Source organism: Lissotriton vulgaris, chromosome 8 (assembly GCF_964263255.1).
Source record: "Lissotriton vulgaris chromosome 8, aLisVul1.2, whole genome shotgun sequence".
NCBI lineage: Eukaryota > Metazoa > Chordata > Amphibia > Caudata > Salamandridae > Lissotriton > Lissotriton vulgaris.
In genome coordinates, this window is record NC_141696.1 from 557,393,017 (window position 1) to 557,411,402 (window position 18,386).

The window sequence follows — 18,386 nt, forward strand, 5'->3', positions numbered from 1 at the left end:
CCAAAAGGGTCTAGAGAATGTAATGGTACATTTGCTTTTATAAAAACAACCATTGTGACAAGAAGTTACCGGTGAAAACATTGTAACCAATGGCTGTGTTTTTTTCTACTCGTTTTCAATATTTTTTTTATTTCAACACTTATTTTCGTTAGGAAATATTTCAGGGATCTGCACTAATGACCCCTTGCTGAATTTGGAATTGTGTCTACTTTTCACAAATATATAGCCTTCCTGGATCACCCATGGCTTTCCAGTGGTTTACACCACAAACTGGAAGAAGGTTGAAAGCACAAAAAATAGGAAAAAATGGGCTACCTGTTTGAAAAATGCCCAAACTGTGGTAAAAAGTTAGGTGTTTTGATTCAGCTCTGCATGTTCCTGAAAGCTGGGAATATGGTGACTTTAGGGGTCATGGGGGAATGGGGAGATGAGGCCCTGGCAGTTAAGGGGTTAAAATAGCTCCTTACTCTTGGAAATGGCTAAAAACTTTAAAGTGTACATTAAAATGTATGAAGCTGGAACCAAAACTATGAGAATATGAATAAATAGGTTACTATTCCCTGCAAAAATGATTGTTGGGCGTTGGCAAGATGTCATGCAACAGGGGTGGGGGGAGGGGGTGAGGGAGTTTGGGGACCAGTCATGCAGTAATCCTTTACTGCCACCAGACATTTGAAAAAGTTTTTCTCTATAAATGCTTCCTTTGTTCGTCTAAATCGCCTCTGCTCGCAAAAACTGCACACGAAACATTCTCGTCGTTATGTTGAACCTCCCCCGTCCTCCTCCCATAGTCTCTCCCCGTGTGTGCCTTTCTTCTCTCACCACACGGCACGGCTGTTAAGTTCCTCGCATGTGTGATTCCGCAAGGAAGGGAAACATTTAAAATATGTCCAGTGGAGAGCACGTTTATTTTTGGGGCAGATAAGCGGAAGCTGGTTCTTTGTGATTTCAAGAGCCGAGCACACCCTGTGATGCTAATCACAGCGCTGACGCAGACTATTGTTTATGGCAGACTGCTTTCCCACATGTTTTTTTTCTAATGGCACCCTATTCTCTTTCTATCCTACAGGTAACTTAGTACAAGCAGAAGCAGTTGGCAGAGAGGCCTTGGAATTACTGCCTAATGACCATTCCCTCATGTTTTCGATGGCGAATGTATTGGGGAAGTCTCAGAAATACAAGGTGCGTGGATTTAGGCTCAGCCCGTGTTTTTTTAATATTGCTCCGGTGTTTTTAATGTTGCTCTGGAACGGGAATAAAGAGATACACCTTTCTGAAGCTGGCAGGCTGTTGTCCTTTATGTAGACCTCGGGCCTTATTCAAAAAGTTATTTTAAGCCGTAAACTTGAGTTTATAGCCAAATATAAATCATGCAGGTGTGCTAGGAATTCACAAAGGGACTCCAGTTGAAACGTGTTTTTCTAAGGTGAATTTTTCTGACAGGAGTCAATAGAAATCTGCAGCAGTAAATCACTCTTGAGGGATAAGAAGCGAGGGTCCAAGCAGTAAAGCCTTGGAATTTGGGAACTGTCACAAACATGTAGGTTTATGAGCATTACCAAACTCCAGTCAGACAACTTTCCACCCCTAAATGGTGAGATATTCACTACAGCGAAGGGTTGAAGAACTTCCCCTCCCAAGGTGGGAATGGATCACCCCAGATTTGCTGAGAATGTTGGGAAGAGCTTTCTCAAAGGAAAAAAAATGTTTTCCGCTGAGCTTTCTCAAGGGAAAAAAATGTTTTCCCCTTGGAGAAAAAGATAAAGAAATAATTCCTGCTTTTGTAGAGGGGACTCTATTCCTCATCCAGTACCCACACTGTTAAGAATTCTGAACAGATGGTAAAGGAGCTTGCAGGAATTGTTACATTGTAACATCTTTCCAGGCGCACTACTGACATTGTTTGTGAATTGCACAAAAACATAAAAGTATCTATAGGTGGGTATCGAAATTTCAATCTGACTATGACTAGCATCCATATGCATGTGTTGTAAACATTGTAGCCAATATGAGAAACCATGGTATTTTAGCCAGCAAGAAAATGCAAGGTTAGTCGGCTACATGAAAACCCAAAGCACTTAAGATAGAGCAGGTGTAAGTAGTTCTCTTGCAACATTGGAATTAACACTAGCCTTCTTCCCCCAATTGAATCTGTAGGCAAAAATGGCCCTTTTTCTGCCCCTCCTTACACACTTCTTCATATATTTTGCCAATGATGAAAGATGGTTTCTTTCCACACCAATGTACTAGCAGGTGATAGTATTTTTCCTGTCTTGCCATAGAGCACACAGTCTACCTTGATATTGTGGGATCACGGGGTTCCTCTCATCACATTACTCCTTACCAAGAACCCTGTGTAAACTTCAGGTCGATGGATCTTTGTTGTCAGCTGGGACGTAAAAGTTCAAAAAAAAATTACCGCCCTTATATCACCTTCAAGAAGCACAAACCGACCTCTGACACTCATGATGCTCAGTATCAGACTCAACTTCAAACAAGTCCTGTGTGCTGCGACACCTTGACTCAGCCTCCCCGGTCACTGCTGACCTGAGAGGTTTATTATTGGACGTGATGTTTCTCATTCTACCTTCAATATATTCCAAAACCCTTCGCCCTCTGCCTAATTTTTACTCTTCCTATCCACCTCCCTAAAATACCTCACTGACCTCTGGCAGGCTTGTCACAATGATGCAAGGGGGTGGCACTATTGGTTACAGTTTTCCCGCCTTGCCAGTAGAATCAAATAAAAGACCACATTTCATTGCCTTACTGAAACGAGGGTACCTTCCAACCTCCTACTGGGCCAAAACAAATATAATTAAGACAGAGCTTACCTCCAAACTTCTTCCTAGAGTGATGAAATGATCTTACCCTCAACTGACCAATAGTCTTCCAGATTCAGGCAGGTGGCAAACATATGTACGCCATCTGCATCACAACGCCACACATTTTGCACTTTGGGTCTTCACTTCCTCTTATCTTTGCCAACTTCAGCGGGGTCCAGTAGGCTCTGTGGAAGGTGAAGACGTGGTTTCTCCTAATTTCAGTAGATTTAATCACAGAATAAAGTGTATATAAAGATATTTGTCATATCTTCTCTAACTCCGTGGTCGGCAAAAATCCAGCCCATACAAGGTGTGAAGGTTTCATGTTCTCATCTCCTGCCTTTAGAAGATGCTGGTACCAGTGTGCCGCTTCTTTTTTTATTATCTGATGATCCTGTTAGACCATCTCCATTAGGCAGAGCTCACACCCAGTCCAACCCTGACTCTTAAGCATCTGTCCTTTTTCCACAACTGCCCCCCCTGCTTATACCACTCTGCCTTCGAGTTATTGCTGGACTGTCTAACAGGCACTCTGGTGTCCCCAGGGAGTCCCATATTGGAGACAGCTTGCTATAATATGGAATTCCAAAAAGTAATCTGACTATACCACACACGTAAGCAGCTGACTGCAAACATTTTAGTTGAACCTTTTTGAAAAAAATTGGGTGCCAGAATTTATACAAAAAGTCTTCCTCTGCTAAGCAGATAGCACAGCTCTGAACATAACACCCAGTGATGTCTCATCTGGGCCGCGGAGGAGCATTCTGTTTTTTTAAGCTGTAAAGCCCAACAATAAAGTTGTATGTCTAGGAGCCCTTAAACGACTTTTACCGGCTTCATGCTCAACTTTTTCCAGGCGAGTCACATGCCCTTGCTTGCTCAGACAAAAGACATTCTTTTCCCTTGTATTTTCATAAGGGCCTTCTTATCAAAGTTTAGCATAATATTGTCAATCAAGAAGATGAATTTAGGTAAAATAGACATTTTGACTAGGTTTATACGACCGTATATGGTGTGAGTATGGTTCTTTGGGATGGTGTACAATGCACTCCTATGCTTAATGGATACAATACATTCCTCCAATGTTTAAATCATAATCCTACTGTTGTGTGCTGTGCTGTACCGTTTTCTGTCAAAGACACAAGACTATGTTTAAACAATTACCCAAGCAACACTAGTTCAAGTCAAAGTCAAAATACTCTTTATTCGATTTTTGTTAAAATCATAAAAGGACAACATACAAATACAATTTTAAAAGCATCATTTGATCTAGTTACTGAGTTACAACATGTTAACTTCATTTTCCCAAAAAGTTATAAAAGTTTAAAAATTATTACAGTTGATTAGAATCTCCATTTAAAACCAAGTTTAAATTAAAATAAGGCTTTCTCAGATAATCTTCTCTTCCTTGATCTAAATGCAGCTGTTAAATAACAGGCAACACTAAACATAGTATAGGAATCTGGTAACATTTAGAGAAAGATTAAGGCTGGCCTTATTTGAATGAAGCCAGCTGCCCGTAAAACAGGAAGTAGATATTTTACCCTCTCCCTAGTATAAAAACCACAGAAAAATATAAAATGTAGTGTGTCTTGAACTGAGAATTGATCACAATCACAGGGTGGTCCATCTTCAGGTTTTGACCACACAGGGAAATGTCCTAGTGAATAATGAATTAAATTGAGCCTAAATTTTGTGAGTAAAAGTCTATGGAGTGGGTTGGTCACAATTTTTAAATACGGTTCCAAAAAGGGAGTGGCCGTTAAAACTATGTGTGCCCTAACAGAAGGTTTCTTCAGTTCCAACTCCTCTCTTGTCATACAAGCCCTCTCCAGAAATGCCTTCTTGATCCATCTAATATCTTCCCTTTTGATGTTAATTGGGTCACTAAAGAGCTCCGGCCTCCCCAGCATAACAAAGGTAGATCTGATATATTTCAGCCAGGGTATTTTCATGGCATTATCCCTCGAGATAACATCCTTAAGGATAGCGTGGTTTAAGGTCAAGTCAGAGTTCAACCATATTTTCGACCAAAAAAGAAGTGGGGCTAGATTTAATTTATCAGCAATATAGGGCAAGTCCATTTCTTCATGAATGGAGAAGGTGGGTGTGGAATTTGGAACAGATAGAATTTTCCTAATAATACCATTTTCCACCCTCTGTATTTTTACCGAATTTGCATATCCCCAAATAGCAGACCCGTACATGGCAATTGGGACACACTTGCTGTTATATATCTTGATCACTACCTCCATTGGTTTTGCTCCTAATCTTTTTGTGAAGGCCAGCAAGGCTGATGATGAACGTGCTAGGCTAAGACTCTTTGCTTTAATCTGCGGAACCCAGGACCCTCTTTGGTCAAAAAGGACCCCCAGATAAGGAAAAACTGGTACCCTAGATAGAATCTCGCCCTTGCAGGTAAAGGATTTGGTATGCAACATATTTACCTTACGTCCTATGATCATGGTATGAGACTTAGTTACATTAATTTTCAAATCTAAGTTCTCCATGAAGGAGCCAAAACGGTCCAAAAGGGCCTGTAAACCGATACTGGTTCGTGCAATTAAGACGGCGTCGTCCGCGTATAGGAGGGCTGGTATCTGTATTCCTCCTATACGTGGTACATCAGCCATTCCATCTTCTAGGTATTTCCCCAGCCCATTTATATAAATGGTAAAGAGAAGGGGGGCCAGGATACAACCCTGGCGCACCCCCCTCTCAGATTTAAAAATATCTGACCACCTACCATCCCTAGTGACCCTTATTTTGGCATTAAGGTCCCGATGTAGCCTAGCAATAAAAGCTACCAGGTGTTCTTTTATGCCTATCTCAAGAAGGAGAGTCCATAGCTTACTCCTGTTTACCAAGTCGAAGGCCGAGGAGAGGTCCATAAAAGCCAAATATACTGACCCCTCCCCGGCCACCGTGTACTTGGAAACCAAGAGATGAAGATTGGAACATTGTTCAAGCGTCCCTCTATTTTCACGGAACCCATATTGGATATTTGAGAGCCCCTCATGCTGTTCTAAGTTTTCCCTCAGTTTGGCCAATAAGACTCTACCTAAGCAACACTAGTTGTTTGGAAACAGCATACACTAACATTTAATCTATCAAAATAGTTACTTTCTTTTAGACAAACAAAAATGTTACATGCTGTGTGGTAATAATCGTAGTAAGCACAATTTGCTTTTATTAGTAAACAAAATAGTTTTACAAATCTATGTACAGACATCTCCTAAAGTACAAGTGGCATATCACAGTGCTTCGAGTTCCAAAGTGTTGAAGAAATGTACATTTTTTGACAAGCCCATTGCATTTCATAATCGAAAGATCCCTTCTTCAGGGGAACTAGAAACAAAGTAAGGAGACCAGGAAAATTTGAAACCAGTACATTCATTTCACTTTAGGAGAGAAAAATAAATTTGGGTCAGAAAGGATATCAATATAGGAATAATATGTGCTACATAAGTGAATTCTAGATTCTACCTCGAATTTGTGTACATGCAGTGGTGCTTTGTAGAGAGAAAAACAACCAAAATGAAGAAAAACATTTGCGCTATGAAGGTAAATTGTGTGTCTCATTGTAAACAGATAGAAATGTGAGGCACATAACCGAAGGAAAGACTGTGTACCAACCACATCCAAAATCAAAAATGAAAGTAGTGACAATGCTAAATTCCAAGCCAAACCCTAGTTCTGCCATCTCTTCAATAGTCTCTCTGTCTCAATACCAATCCTCTCCAAATTCACATCGGGGATGTTTTCTAGGTCTTGTGTAATGTTTAGCCCCTGGTATCTTTTTTCTCCTTAGGCTTGGTGTTCCCCTGCAGCTTTGAATACATGACAGCATTGTGAGAAGGTGGCCCGATATGCAGCGTTCGCTATTCTAGCGACCACTATGTATCGTTCCAACGACCCTTATGGTGATTGGTTGTAAGTCAACCTTAGACCAGCTATCCTAGTAGCGTGGATACGAGCAGTCTTCGGGCTAAACTCTAGAGGGCGTGTTAAGCCAGCTGTAATACCATCACATACCCCTTGAACACCAAGTGAAAGGACACCACACAAGTGTTATGAAAATAAACAGTATATTTATTAGAATCACAACAGCCCTGGACTCTTTATGAGGACAGGGTACTAAGCACAGAACCAAAAGCTCTTAGAAAATACTTCAAGTGCACAATTAAAAACAAGTGCCCGAGGGCACGGAAAGTTTAGTGGTCTCGGGCGGACCCGATAAGGCAAGTCGGAAGCGAGGGACTCGGGACCCTAGAGTAAGGAGGCTATGCAGGCACCGGAATGCCGAAGTTACCTAGCCACGAGGGCTGCGGCTGCACAAGTCTTACAGGCGTCGGGGGGTCTTCGCTGACGAGCCAGGAGCCGGAAGAAAAGGAGTTGCTGGCCGGCGACCAGTGATGAATAGTTCGTAGTGATCCAAGCCTGGATCAGTGATTGTTGACACCTGAAAGCAGAGGGGACCAAGTTCGTACTACTAGCCAGTAGTCAGAGGGTACCAGGAAGGCACCGGATGGCCGTCACCTCGACTAGGTGAGTGGGCGACGCTAGGCTCTGCAGTCTCACGGACCAGGAGGCGTTGTCGGCGACCAGGATGGAGGTGCGAGCTGTCCCACGAAGGTTGATGCTGTCGGCGTCGCTGGGCCCAGGATTGGGGCAACAAGCCTTGGCAGATCTCAGGGCCACGTGGTGGGCCTAAGATGGCGTCTTGAGTGGACCAGGAGGGTCCGGAGTGCTCCTCTCGAAAAAGGGAGCAAGGGCCAGTCTGGAGCAACCAGACCAGCAACGTTGGTTGTCGGATGTCGTCAAAGAAGGACACAAGCCAGCGGCTCGTGACCAGACAACGTGCTGAGCAGCGAGCAGAAGGGCCCCACGCAGATCGTGGAGATGCTGGGAGACTGCACTTCGGTGCTGGAGCTGCTCAGGGTCGGGGCTTCTCGGACCCCAGAGCACTCACCAGAGAATTGCTTCGATGGTCGTGCTGGTTAAGAAAGCGTGCAGGTTTTGATGATGGCCGGTCCCTCGAGGTCTCGTCGCACCCACAGATCTCAGCTGAGCTGACGACGTGGGTAGAGGTCAGAGGTGCCAGGGAAGCCGGTTCTCGTCGAGCTGGTCCGTCGGATCCTTGAGGAAGGACTTGCAGCAAACCGCAGAGTTCTTAGATGGTGCCCGCTGGTGCAGGGTGACTACTCCTTAGCCACAAGGGAGAGTCTTGAAGTCCTTTCGTAGAAAGTATTCTTAATTCAAAGATGATCTAATTTGGAAGGGTCCCCGCTCCGGCCTTTATCCTAAAGAAAGGGGCGGGTACATGACTAGGTCCTGCCCTAAGGGTGGGACCAGGAAGGGGGGTAGTTACACCCCTCTCCCCCTGCTGGACTTTCCCCAGGTCAGGGGCTGCGCGCCCCTGGAACTGGTTCTAGCCGGCAGATGCGTAGTGAGCACCGGGGTGCCACTCCGCAGTCACCTTCTTGCAAAGCCCTACCTACCCAGAATACACAAACCCTGTCTGGGACGGTGCGAACACCGCCCTTGACAGGAAACCCTTTGTCCAAGCTCTCCTCGCTGGAAGGACTCCCAGCAGCAGGAGGTCAGACTCGTGTCTGTGGTGGCAGCGTCCATTTTGTGGAGCTGAGGCTTCAGTTAACTTTAACCGGGGTTCACAGTTACGTACATGTCATGTCCCTCTAGAAGGGCGGAATGCTAACCTCGTCGCCAGGAATGGTGAGAGGGCAGCACCCCGATTCGTATGACACCTTACTCGACATGTCTTGATAACGCGATACCGAAGTTACCGATATGGGACGCGTTATCATGGAACAGCCATTGGGTCTTGGTTCCGCAAGCTGCAACCGGGCTCGGCTCGTGCCGGAGTCCAATTCACACAGTTCCATGCACTCTGCCTTCAGGATTGTCAAGGCCTGCCATAGGAGTGACTGATAGGAACTCGGGTGTCCATTTTAAGGTTAGGCATAGGGATACTATACCTACAGCAACGGGCGAGTACGCCACGTTGCCCCAGCTGTCGTGCAGCCAGTTGTGTCAGATTTAGATGGCCATCCAGGGGTGGCATAATACATGCTTCAGCTCCTGGTAGGCCCTGGGTACACCGATGCCCTGAGTTACAGGGTCTGACAGGGTGGCCCATTTCCAATTGGGTAATGCACCTAAGGTACATGGAATCCATTTTAGAGAGAGAGCAGTAGGCCTGGGGTCCCGATTGGCAGGGCCCCAGGTCAACTAAGTCGGAAAACCAGCAAAACACCAGGCAAAAAGTCGGGGGTAACCATAGTCAGGTATCTACCTTCCTACACAACCCCCCCCCCCCCAAACGAAAGGAGATAAGGCTATCCTTGACCAGGTAAGCCTATATTGCCTGAGTGGCCATATGAGGTGGTACATGCACTGGCATGGTTACCCCCTGTATCATGGTCCACTAAGCAACCCCTCACCCTAAGGGTACCTGAGGGTCTCCACCATAGGGAATCACTACCTGTGGCGTGCTTTGGCAAAGTAAAAGACAGGTGTGGGAATGGAGTACTGAAGTGAGACTCCACTACTGTTGGGCTCAACTTCCTCCAATCACTATCCACCATATGTGCCTTTCTTTCCCGTACTGAGTTGCTATGAGCTCTCAGGGTCAACCTCTGGCTACCTAAAGCTGGAGGCTGAATCCCTCTGTTTGACTTACTGGGGGGACAGGTCAGGTTTGGGGTTTTTAGGCCCCAGGTTTGGCTGTGCCCAACAGTGTCCAGCTGTGGGAGTTCCCTAACTAAGTTTAAGGGGGATCCCTCAGGAGTGTGTTTTATTTTCACTTGGCTAGGGCTACTAGCTTCAGTGATCCTAATCTGCTGATTGGGAAATTCTTTTGGACAGTGGGCCCTTTGGGGTCCACCACTGGCTTCCCTGACCTCTACGGCCCTGGGCTGACTGAGGCAGGGTAGAGAGGGGCAGGTTACCTGCTCCAGACTGGGTCCCACCTGGGAAGGTTCCACTGTCATCAGGGGCTCTGCCAGGCTAGGCCTGACTACCTCTGGGGCAGTTCCTTCACCAGGGTAGAGTCAGTTCCCTGAGGAGGCTGGCTCTCACCTAGTGTCTGGGAGGGGGAAGACTTTTCTTCCTCCTCAATGCTCTCTGTTTGAGTGGAGTGATCCATTGTTTCAGGCTTCACAACATTATTATCGGTCTGAGTTTGAGCTGTGGCCATCACAACTCCACCAACCTTTTCAGGAAGGGACTCAGTTTGGGTTTGGGCTGTGACCATCACAGCCTTGCCAACCTGTTCAGGAAAGGCATCTTTCTGGGATAGGGCTGTGACTGGCACAGCCCTCCTGACCTGTTCAGGGAGGACTTCTGGGACTGGGGCTGCGGCGATCACGGCCCCACTAACCTTACCATGGAGGTTTACCATTTTAAAATGGGTTTCTTGCTCTACCTCGGCCCAGGCTGAGGTCTCTAAATCAATCCCCAGTAGGCAGTCTACAGGCAAGTTTGGTGACACTGCCACTCTCTTGTGACCAGTGACACCTCCCCAGCTGAGATTTATCACTGCTATGGGATGATCTCTCTGCACTCCATCAATGTTCACTACCTGGTATGTGGCACCAGGCATAAGTTGCCTCGAGGGGACTAGACTCTCAGCCACCATGGTGATGCTAGCCCCTGTGTCCCGGTAGGCCTCAACTTTTGAACCATTGATGAGGGGCTCCTGTCTGTACCTGCCCAAAGTGTTGGGACAGGTGGTGAAGTTGGCAAATCCGATGCCAGTCTCACAGACAAAAGTATCTAAGGCAGGGGACCTGGTTAGGCCAGAGTCCCCAGGTACTCCCAGAGAAAATGCACCCAGATTCTTGGGGGCACTCCCACCACCTGGGGGATTACTACTAGTAGTAACAGGAGGCTGGGAAGCTTTATTTGGGGGTATGTTCTCCTTATTGTTGTTGGCCTTGGGACAACTGCTGTCAGTTTTGTAATGGCCCACCTGTTTGCAGGTGTGACAATAAGGTTTCTTTTGGGTTTTGGGAGAAGTTGGGGACCCACCCTTCTCTTGAGGCTTGGTCGATTCTTCTTTTGGTCACCACCCTGGTTCTTAGGCCTGACCCTGGTTCTGACCCATTTGTCTGCCCTCTTACCCAATTCTTGTGGAGAGGTCAGATCAGAGTCTACCAGGTGCTGGTGTAATAACTGGTTCTGACAATTACTTAAGATTTGCTCTCTCATATTTAGATTGTACAATCCTTTAAAATCAGTAACCTTACTTCCCAGTAGCCAGCCTTCAAAAGCCTTAGTGGCACAATCGACAAAGTCAGACCAGTCCTGAGACTGAGTTTTCTGGGTATCCCTGAACAGCAACCTGTACTGCTCAGTGGTTAAGCCGAACCCATCAATCAGTGTGTTCTTCAGGACCTGGTAATTGTTAGCATCCTCGACTCTAGTAGTGAGGAGCTTATCTCTACCTTTACCGTCAAAGGAGAGCCACAAGATAGCTGCCCACTGACTCTGGGGGACGCACTGTACAGTGCAGGCCCGCTCCAAAGCCGTAATCCATTTGTGGATGTCGTCCCCTTGCTTAAAGGGGGGCACTATCATATTCAGGTGCTTAGTGTCTAAACTCCTGGGTTCCCGTGGGGGAATGCTGCCACCAGTGGGAATTGTCCCACTCAACTCTTGCTCTCGAGCAAAGGCGAGTCTCTCTTTGGCTAGGGCAAGTTCTTCCCTCTCGATCCGCAGATTGACTTCCCTCTCCTTTGCTTCGTACATTCTCCTCTGAGGTGATGTCATCCCTCTTCGAGCAGAACCTCGAGAGCCATTGGTTCGAGCGGATCTGTTATAGCCTCTCGACAGAGACCTAACTCGTCCGTTCCCAATGTTAAGCTGGCCCGAGAGAGGGCCCCGGGGTCCCCTAATACCAATCTCGTACCGGCTTAAGTTGTCCTGAGTTAGCTGACTAACTACGACTGGACCTTGGTCTGCCTCGTCCCCAGATGTCTCTGGCTCCTCGTCCTCCTCTTCACCCTCGGCGGAGAGATGGATAAGGTCAGGGTCACCTCGGGTTCCCTCGAGGGGAGGCATTTCTATTTCTGGATGAGAAGGGTCGGTGTTACCCGCTCTCCTAGCATCATAAGTCTCCAAGAGACCAATCAGAAACGGAATGGTAGGGTTTGCACCCTGTTTTAACTTCCGAGATGTACAGATCTGTTGCATCTCGTGGAAGCTAAGTGCAGCATATCTGGAGATCACCTGTGGAGGGTCGACTGACACAAGGGGAGACTCAGAGTTTCCTCCTTTGTCCGACATGCTGCTTCTAGTGTGGTGTAAGTGATGCACCTACCTACACTATGGGTTTACCTACTGATCCCTTGCTAAGAGTTGTAGCCAAGGTGTGCTAAGCCTTGAGGAGCTACAACAGCTGGTTCAGTAGAACTCAGAGTATTCTAAGCTAAGTTATATGTACCTGGAGTACTTATGCGATCTTTCACAAGATATTCTTAGGATACGCGTGGTAAAACAACAGCATGCTCAAATCCCAACCGCTGCTCACCAATGTGAGAAGGTGGCCCGATATGCAGCGTTCGCTATTTTAGCGACCACTATGTATCGTTCCAACGACCCTTATGGTGATTGGTTGTAAGTCAACCTTAGACCAGCTATCCTAGTAGCGTGGATACGAGCAGTCTTCGGGCTAAACTCTAGAGGGCGTGTTAAGCCAGCTGTAATACCATCACATACCCCTTGAACACCAAGTGAAAGGACACCACACAAGTGTTATGAAAATAAACAGTATATTTATTAAGAATCACAACAGCCCTGGACTCTTTATGAGGACAGGGTACTAAGCACAGAACCAAAAGCTCTTAGAAAATACTTCAAGTGCACAATTAAAAACAAGTGCCCGAGGGCACGGAAAATTTAGTGGTCTCGGGCGGACCCGATAAGGCAAGTCGGAAGCGAGGGACTCGGGACCCTAGAGTAAGGAGGCTATGCAGGCACCGGAATGCCGAAGTTACCTAGCCACGAGGGCTGCGGCTGCACAAGTCTTACAGGCGTCGGGGGTCTTCGCTGACGAGCCAGGAGCCGGAAGAAAAGGAGTTGCTGGCCGGCGACCAGTGATGAATAGTTCGTAGTGATCCAAGCCTGGATCACTGATTGTTGACACCTGAAAGCAGAGGGGACCAAGTTCGTACTACTAGCCAGTAGTCAGAGGGTACCAGGAAGGCACCGGATGGCCTTCACCTCGACTAGGTGAGTGGGCGACGCTAGGCTCTGCAGTCTCACGGACCAGGAGGCGTTGTCGGCGACCAGGATGGAGGTGCGAGCTGTCCCACGAAGGTTGATGCTGTCGGCGTCGCTGGGCCCAGGATTGGGGCAACAAGCCTTGGCAGATCTCAGGGCCACGTGGTGGGCCTAAGATGGCGTCTTGAGTGGACCAGGAGGGTCCGGAGTGCTCCTCTCGAAAAAGGGAGCAAGGGCCAGTCTGGAGCAACCAGACCAGCAACGTTGGTTGTCGGATGTCGTCAAAGAAGGACACAAGCCAGCGGCTCGTGACCAGACAACGTGCTGAGCAGCGAGCAGAAGGGCCCCACGCAGATCGTGGAGATGCTGGGAGACTGCACTTCGGTGCTGGAGCTGCTCAGGGTCGGGGCTTCTCGGACCCCAGAGCACTCACCAGAGAATTGCTTCGATGGTCGTGCTGGTTAAGAAAGCGTGCAGGTTTTGATGATGGCCGGTCCCTCGAGGTCTCGTCGCACCCACAGATCTCAGCTGAGCTGACGACGTGGGTAGAGGTCAGAGGTGCAGGGGAAGCCGGTTCTCGTCAAGCTGGTCCGTCGGATCCTTGAGGAAGGACTTGCAGCAAACCGCAGAGTTCTTAGATGGTGCCCGCTGGTGCAGGGTGACTACTCCTTAGCCACAAGGGAGAGTCTTGAAGTCCTTTCGTAGAAAGTATTCTTAATTCAAAGATGATCTAATTTGGAAGGGTCCCCGCTCCGGCCTTTATCCTAAAGAAAGGGGCGGGTACATGACTAGGTCCTGCCCTAAGGGTGGGACCAGGAAGGGGGGTAGTTACACCCCTCTCCCCCTGCTGGACTTTCCCCAGGTCAGGGGCTGCGCGCCCCTGGAACTGGTTCTAGCCGGCAGATGCGTAGTGAGCACCGGGGTGCCACTCCGCAGTCACCTTCTTGCAAAGCCCTACCTACCCAGAATACACAAACCCTGTCTGGGACGGTGCGAACACCGCCCTTGATAGGAAACCCTTTGTCCAAGCTCTCCTCGCTGGAAGGACTCACAGCAGCAGGAGGTCAGACTCGTGTCTGTGGTGGCAGCGTCCATTTTGTGGAGCTGAGGCTTCAGTTAACTTTAACCGGGGTTCACAGTTACGTACATGTCGTGTCCCTCTAGAAGGGCGGAATGCTAACCTCGTCGCCAGGAATGGTGAGAGGGCAGCACCCCGATTCGTATGACACCTTACTCGACATGTCTTGATAACGCGATACCGAAGTTACCGATATGGGACGCGTTATCATGGAACAGCCATTGGGTCTTGGTTCCGCAAGCTGCAACCGGGCTCGGCTCGTGCCGGAGTCCAATTCACACAGTTCCATGCACTCTGCCTTCAGGATTGTCAAGGCCTGCCATAGGAGTGACTGATAGGAACTCGGGTGTCCATTTTAAGGTTCGGCATAGGGATACTATACCTACAGCAACGGGCGAGTACGCCACGTTGCCCCAGCTGTCGTGCAGCCAGTTGTGTCAGATTTAGATGGCCATCCAGGGGTGGCATAATACATGCTTCAGCTCCTGGTAGGCCCTGGGTACACCGATGCCCTGAGTTACAGGGTCTGACAGGGTGGCCCAGTTCCAATTGGGTAATGCACCTAAGGTACATGGAATCCATTTTAGAGAGAGAGCAGTAGGCCTGGGGTCCCGATTGGCAGGGCCCCAGGTCAACTAAGTCGGAAAACCAGCAAAACACCAGGCAAAAAGTCGGGGGTAACCATAGTCAGGTATCTACCTTCCTACAATCATCTCAGTTTTCTGCTTATTAATCTAATAGCCGGATATCCTGCCAAAACACTGAATCTCTGTCGGTAGATGTGATATAGCGCATGCAGCATCTGAGGTGTAAACCATTAGATCAATAGCTTAACGAGATATTTTCCTCGAATATGCTACTTCTACAAATGGTTTTATTTCCCTGCTCATTCTTAGGCTTTGGGCAAGGGGTTCAATATATAAGTCAAAGAGAATAGGTGATAGGGGGCAGCCCTGCCTGGTCCCTCTTTCTATCTTTACTGGTGTGGGCAGATCATCGTTTACCAGACCTGGACTCTTGGTGAGTTATCGAACTTGGTTAATGTACCTATCAGAGCTTCCCCCTACCTGAAGTGTTTTAGCACACTCATTAAGTACGTTCTAGTCACATAATCAAATGCCTTGGCTGCACCCAACTTCACAATTGTCAGTGGAGGCTTTAAAGTTATAGCTAAATCTATATGAGCCTATCCTGGTGTGGGTCAATTCTCATTTTCTTTGCTGGTCAAAAACATTTCTTATCCTCGTTTATCAGGCTCCCCACTACTTTATTTAACCAAATAGCTAGAACACTGGAAAATACTCTAATTTCAATAAAGTAGCAAAATTGGATGAAAAGGCTGATCATGTAGGAGGATCTTGGCAGGTTTCAGAACTCGTGAAATTACAGCCTCGTTCCAGGACTCTGGTATTGGTGAACCTTCTACTAAAATTAATTTAAACCACTTAATCCAGGCCAGAATAACCCCCTAAGGGGTAAGATATAAACTTTGTTAGGGGTCCCGTCCGGCCCTGCAGCTTTCCCTCGTTTTAGCTTTCTGATTACTGTCAAAATTTCCATAACTGTAATTTCTTGACTCAGATACTGCTGCTGGACTTCAGTAAACCTGGGGAGATGCTTTTCAAACAGCCAGTTGTCTACGTTTTCGGAATACAGGTCCTGATAGAAATTGCTGAATGCTGCCTCGATTTTACCACTCTTCTCAGTGATCACATTTGTCTCCTTGTCCAGAATCTTCCTGATATAATTCCGGCTTCTATCCAGCCTCGCTTTCCAAGCTTGCAACTTTTACACAACTATTCCCATGCAGAAGCTCCCTAACTTTGCCGCTTCCTATTGCTGTAACACCTTCTCCTCCATTTTCAATTTAAACTTTAACTGCAGGTCAAGCAATGTTTCTTCTGTTCTCTTTCTTTCATCCCCATTTACTATATTTGCCTTTAGCGCGTCTTCTGAACCTACAATCTCCTCTTCTAGCTGCGAGAGTTGTGTCTTTTCTTTCCTGATGCAGGCTACTGATAGATTCTTAAGGGTTCCCCTTAGCTTTGTTTGAATATTTTTATTTAGGTTTTACAAATATACGCCCCTCAAGGAGGGGGGGTAAATACATCAGTCAATCATGTGCTCAAGTTTCTACAACATACAGGGTTACATAAAATGCACCATGAGAAAGGAACAGTAGAGCAGATATGCCCCCCAGCCCATGTCTTGAGTGGATGAAGCAAGTTGCACTCTGTGACTTGTGGGAGCGCCGCTCCGGGAGCTGAGGGTGTTAAGGTAAGAATTCATCCGAGTCGTTCTGGTATGGTGTGCGGGCTGGGGGTGAATGGGAGTGATGACCCCGTGTGCGTACATGCAAACCTTCACTATTGTGCTAAATGCAGGTACACAGGAGAAGAAACAAAAGAACAATGCGTGCGTGTCGGTAACAAGGTACCGGCTAGGCACTATACGTGGAACTATGGGGGTAAACTTTTCCTAGATGTATGAGCGTGGGATAACATGTGGCGAGCTAGCGAGTGTTTATGGACGCAGTGTGTCGAGGGCGCGGGGATGCAGCCCGAGGGCCAGGAGTTTCAGGGGGTCCCAGGAGTGTAAGGGGGGGGGGGGGGGAGTCATCCGGCCAGGGGGCGGTGGATTGCAACGACGATGGGGCACAAGGGCAATCTGTCAGGCCTGGGGGGGGTGAGACTTCAGTGTCGGGCAGACAGTATGGGGGAATCAGGGCGTCGCGGGGAAGCGCAGGTAGGGTGGGGGGACGGTTCCGATGTGTCATCCGGGGTTGTTTCCTGCTTAAATTGTATGAGCAGTTGTGCCCATTCCAGGGAAATGGGGTGTGTGCGTGTTCCCTGCACCTCCTCCGCACATATTATCTCTGCCTCTGCAGCCCCCCATTTGTTCACTGCCCCAATCAAGGCCGCCACTGGAGGGCCCGAGGGCGCTCTCCAGTGCATTGCGATGGCTCGTTTGGCTAATAGGAGGGCGAGGAAAGTGAAGCGCCACTGTACTTTTTCGGTCTTCTTGCGCTTGTAGAGTCCCAGTGTGCAGACCTCCCAGGAGTCAATGTGCGGTAGACTAGCCAGTGCGAGGAGTGTGCGATGTATCGTGGACCAGTAGTGGTGGAGGAAGGGACAGTCCCAGAACATATGTCGAAAAGTCGCGTTTGGTAGTTGACAGCGCAGACAATTAAACGGCGTGTCCGGATAGTACTGGTGAAGCCTGTCTGGGGTGAGATAGCCTTGGTGCAGCACGTTAAATTGTATGTTCTTAAACCGTGCATTCCTTGATACCTTCTTCGTATATTACAAGGCGCGCACCCACTCCGTGTCATGAAACATCCTACCGACGTCGTCTTCCCAGGCCTGACGTAGAGCGTCTAGGAGGACATTAGTCAGTTCCCTAATTCCTTGTAGTGCCATGTAATGAGGTGCCTACCGGCTCCCATGCGGAGGATGGTGTGGAGCATCGGGTGTGTGGATGGTACACCGTCCTGGAGATTCCAGAACGGCCGGGCGCTGTCCACTAGTTGTCTGTGCGTGAGGAATTGTCCCAGTGGGAGGTCATACCACTCCTCCAGCTGTTCGAAAGTACGTAGTTGACCCTCCTGGAACAGTGTCTCCGCCTCCTTAAGGGTTCCCCTTAGCTATGCCTTATATAAATCCCAGACTATATGTATGGGGGCCAAATGTAATTTTACAACTGAAGAACTCCTCTGTAACCCTCACTACCTTAGAGACGATCTTGGGCAGGCTGTAGGTAGAATCTCCTATTAACTGTCCACCTCCTGATCTGGTTGAAGCCCTTCAGCTTCATTTTAAAAAGCACTGCTGAATAATCTGACAAGTGGATAGGGAGGTGTTTTATCCCCAGAAAATTTTCTGGTTCTTTACTATCAATGAAGAAATAATCTAGTCTTGAATAGCAGCGGTTTTTCCCACTGTAGAAAGATATAATCCTTACAGCTCCCCTTTACCCTATGCCACACATCACAAATGTTAAAGTTCTCTGCCATGGCAAGGAGGTAGGCCCTCATATTTGGTGAACTAATTTGAGTGTGTATCAATGATCTGTCCAGATTATTATCGAAGAAATTATTGAAATCCCCCCTAAAATAGTAGGAGTATTACATTCCATGAGAATGGCCGCGTAGTCCGACAATGTGAACTCTAGAGGCTCGAGGTCAGCTGAGATATCCTGCCAGTAGAGGAGTAAGTCATCTATATGTAGGGATTCACTGT

The 18,386-nt window shown here is 47.7% G+C and overlaps 1 protein-coding gene across 1 annotated transcript in view; it reads left to right on the forward strand.

Moving 5' to 3' along the window:
• The window catches only part of TMTC4 (transmembrane O-mannosyltransferase targeting cadherins 4), a 996,962-nt gene that overhangs the window by 901,166 nt on the left and 77,410 nt on the right, over window positions 1–18,386 (forward strand). Inside the window, exon 16 of the mRNA XM_086934371.1 lies at window positions 1,070–1,182. Coding sequence (XP_086790497.1) covers window positions 1,070–1,182 — 113 coding nt within the window. The remainder of the gene's footprint in view (window positions 1–1,069; window positions 1,183–18,386) is intronic.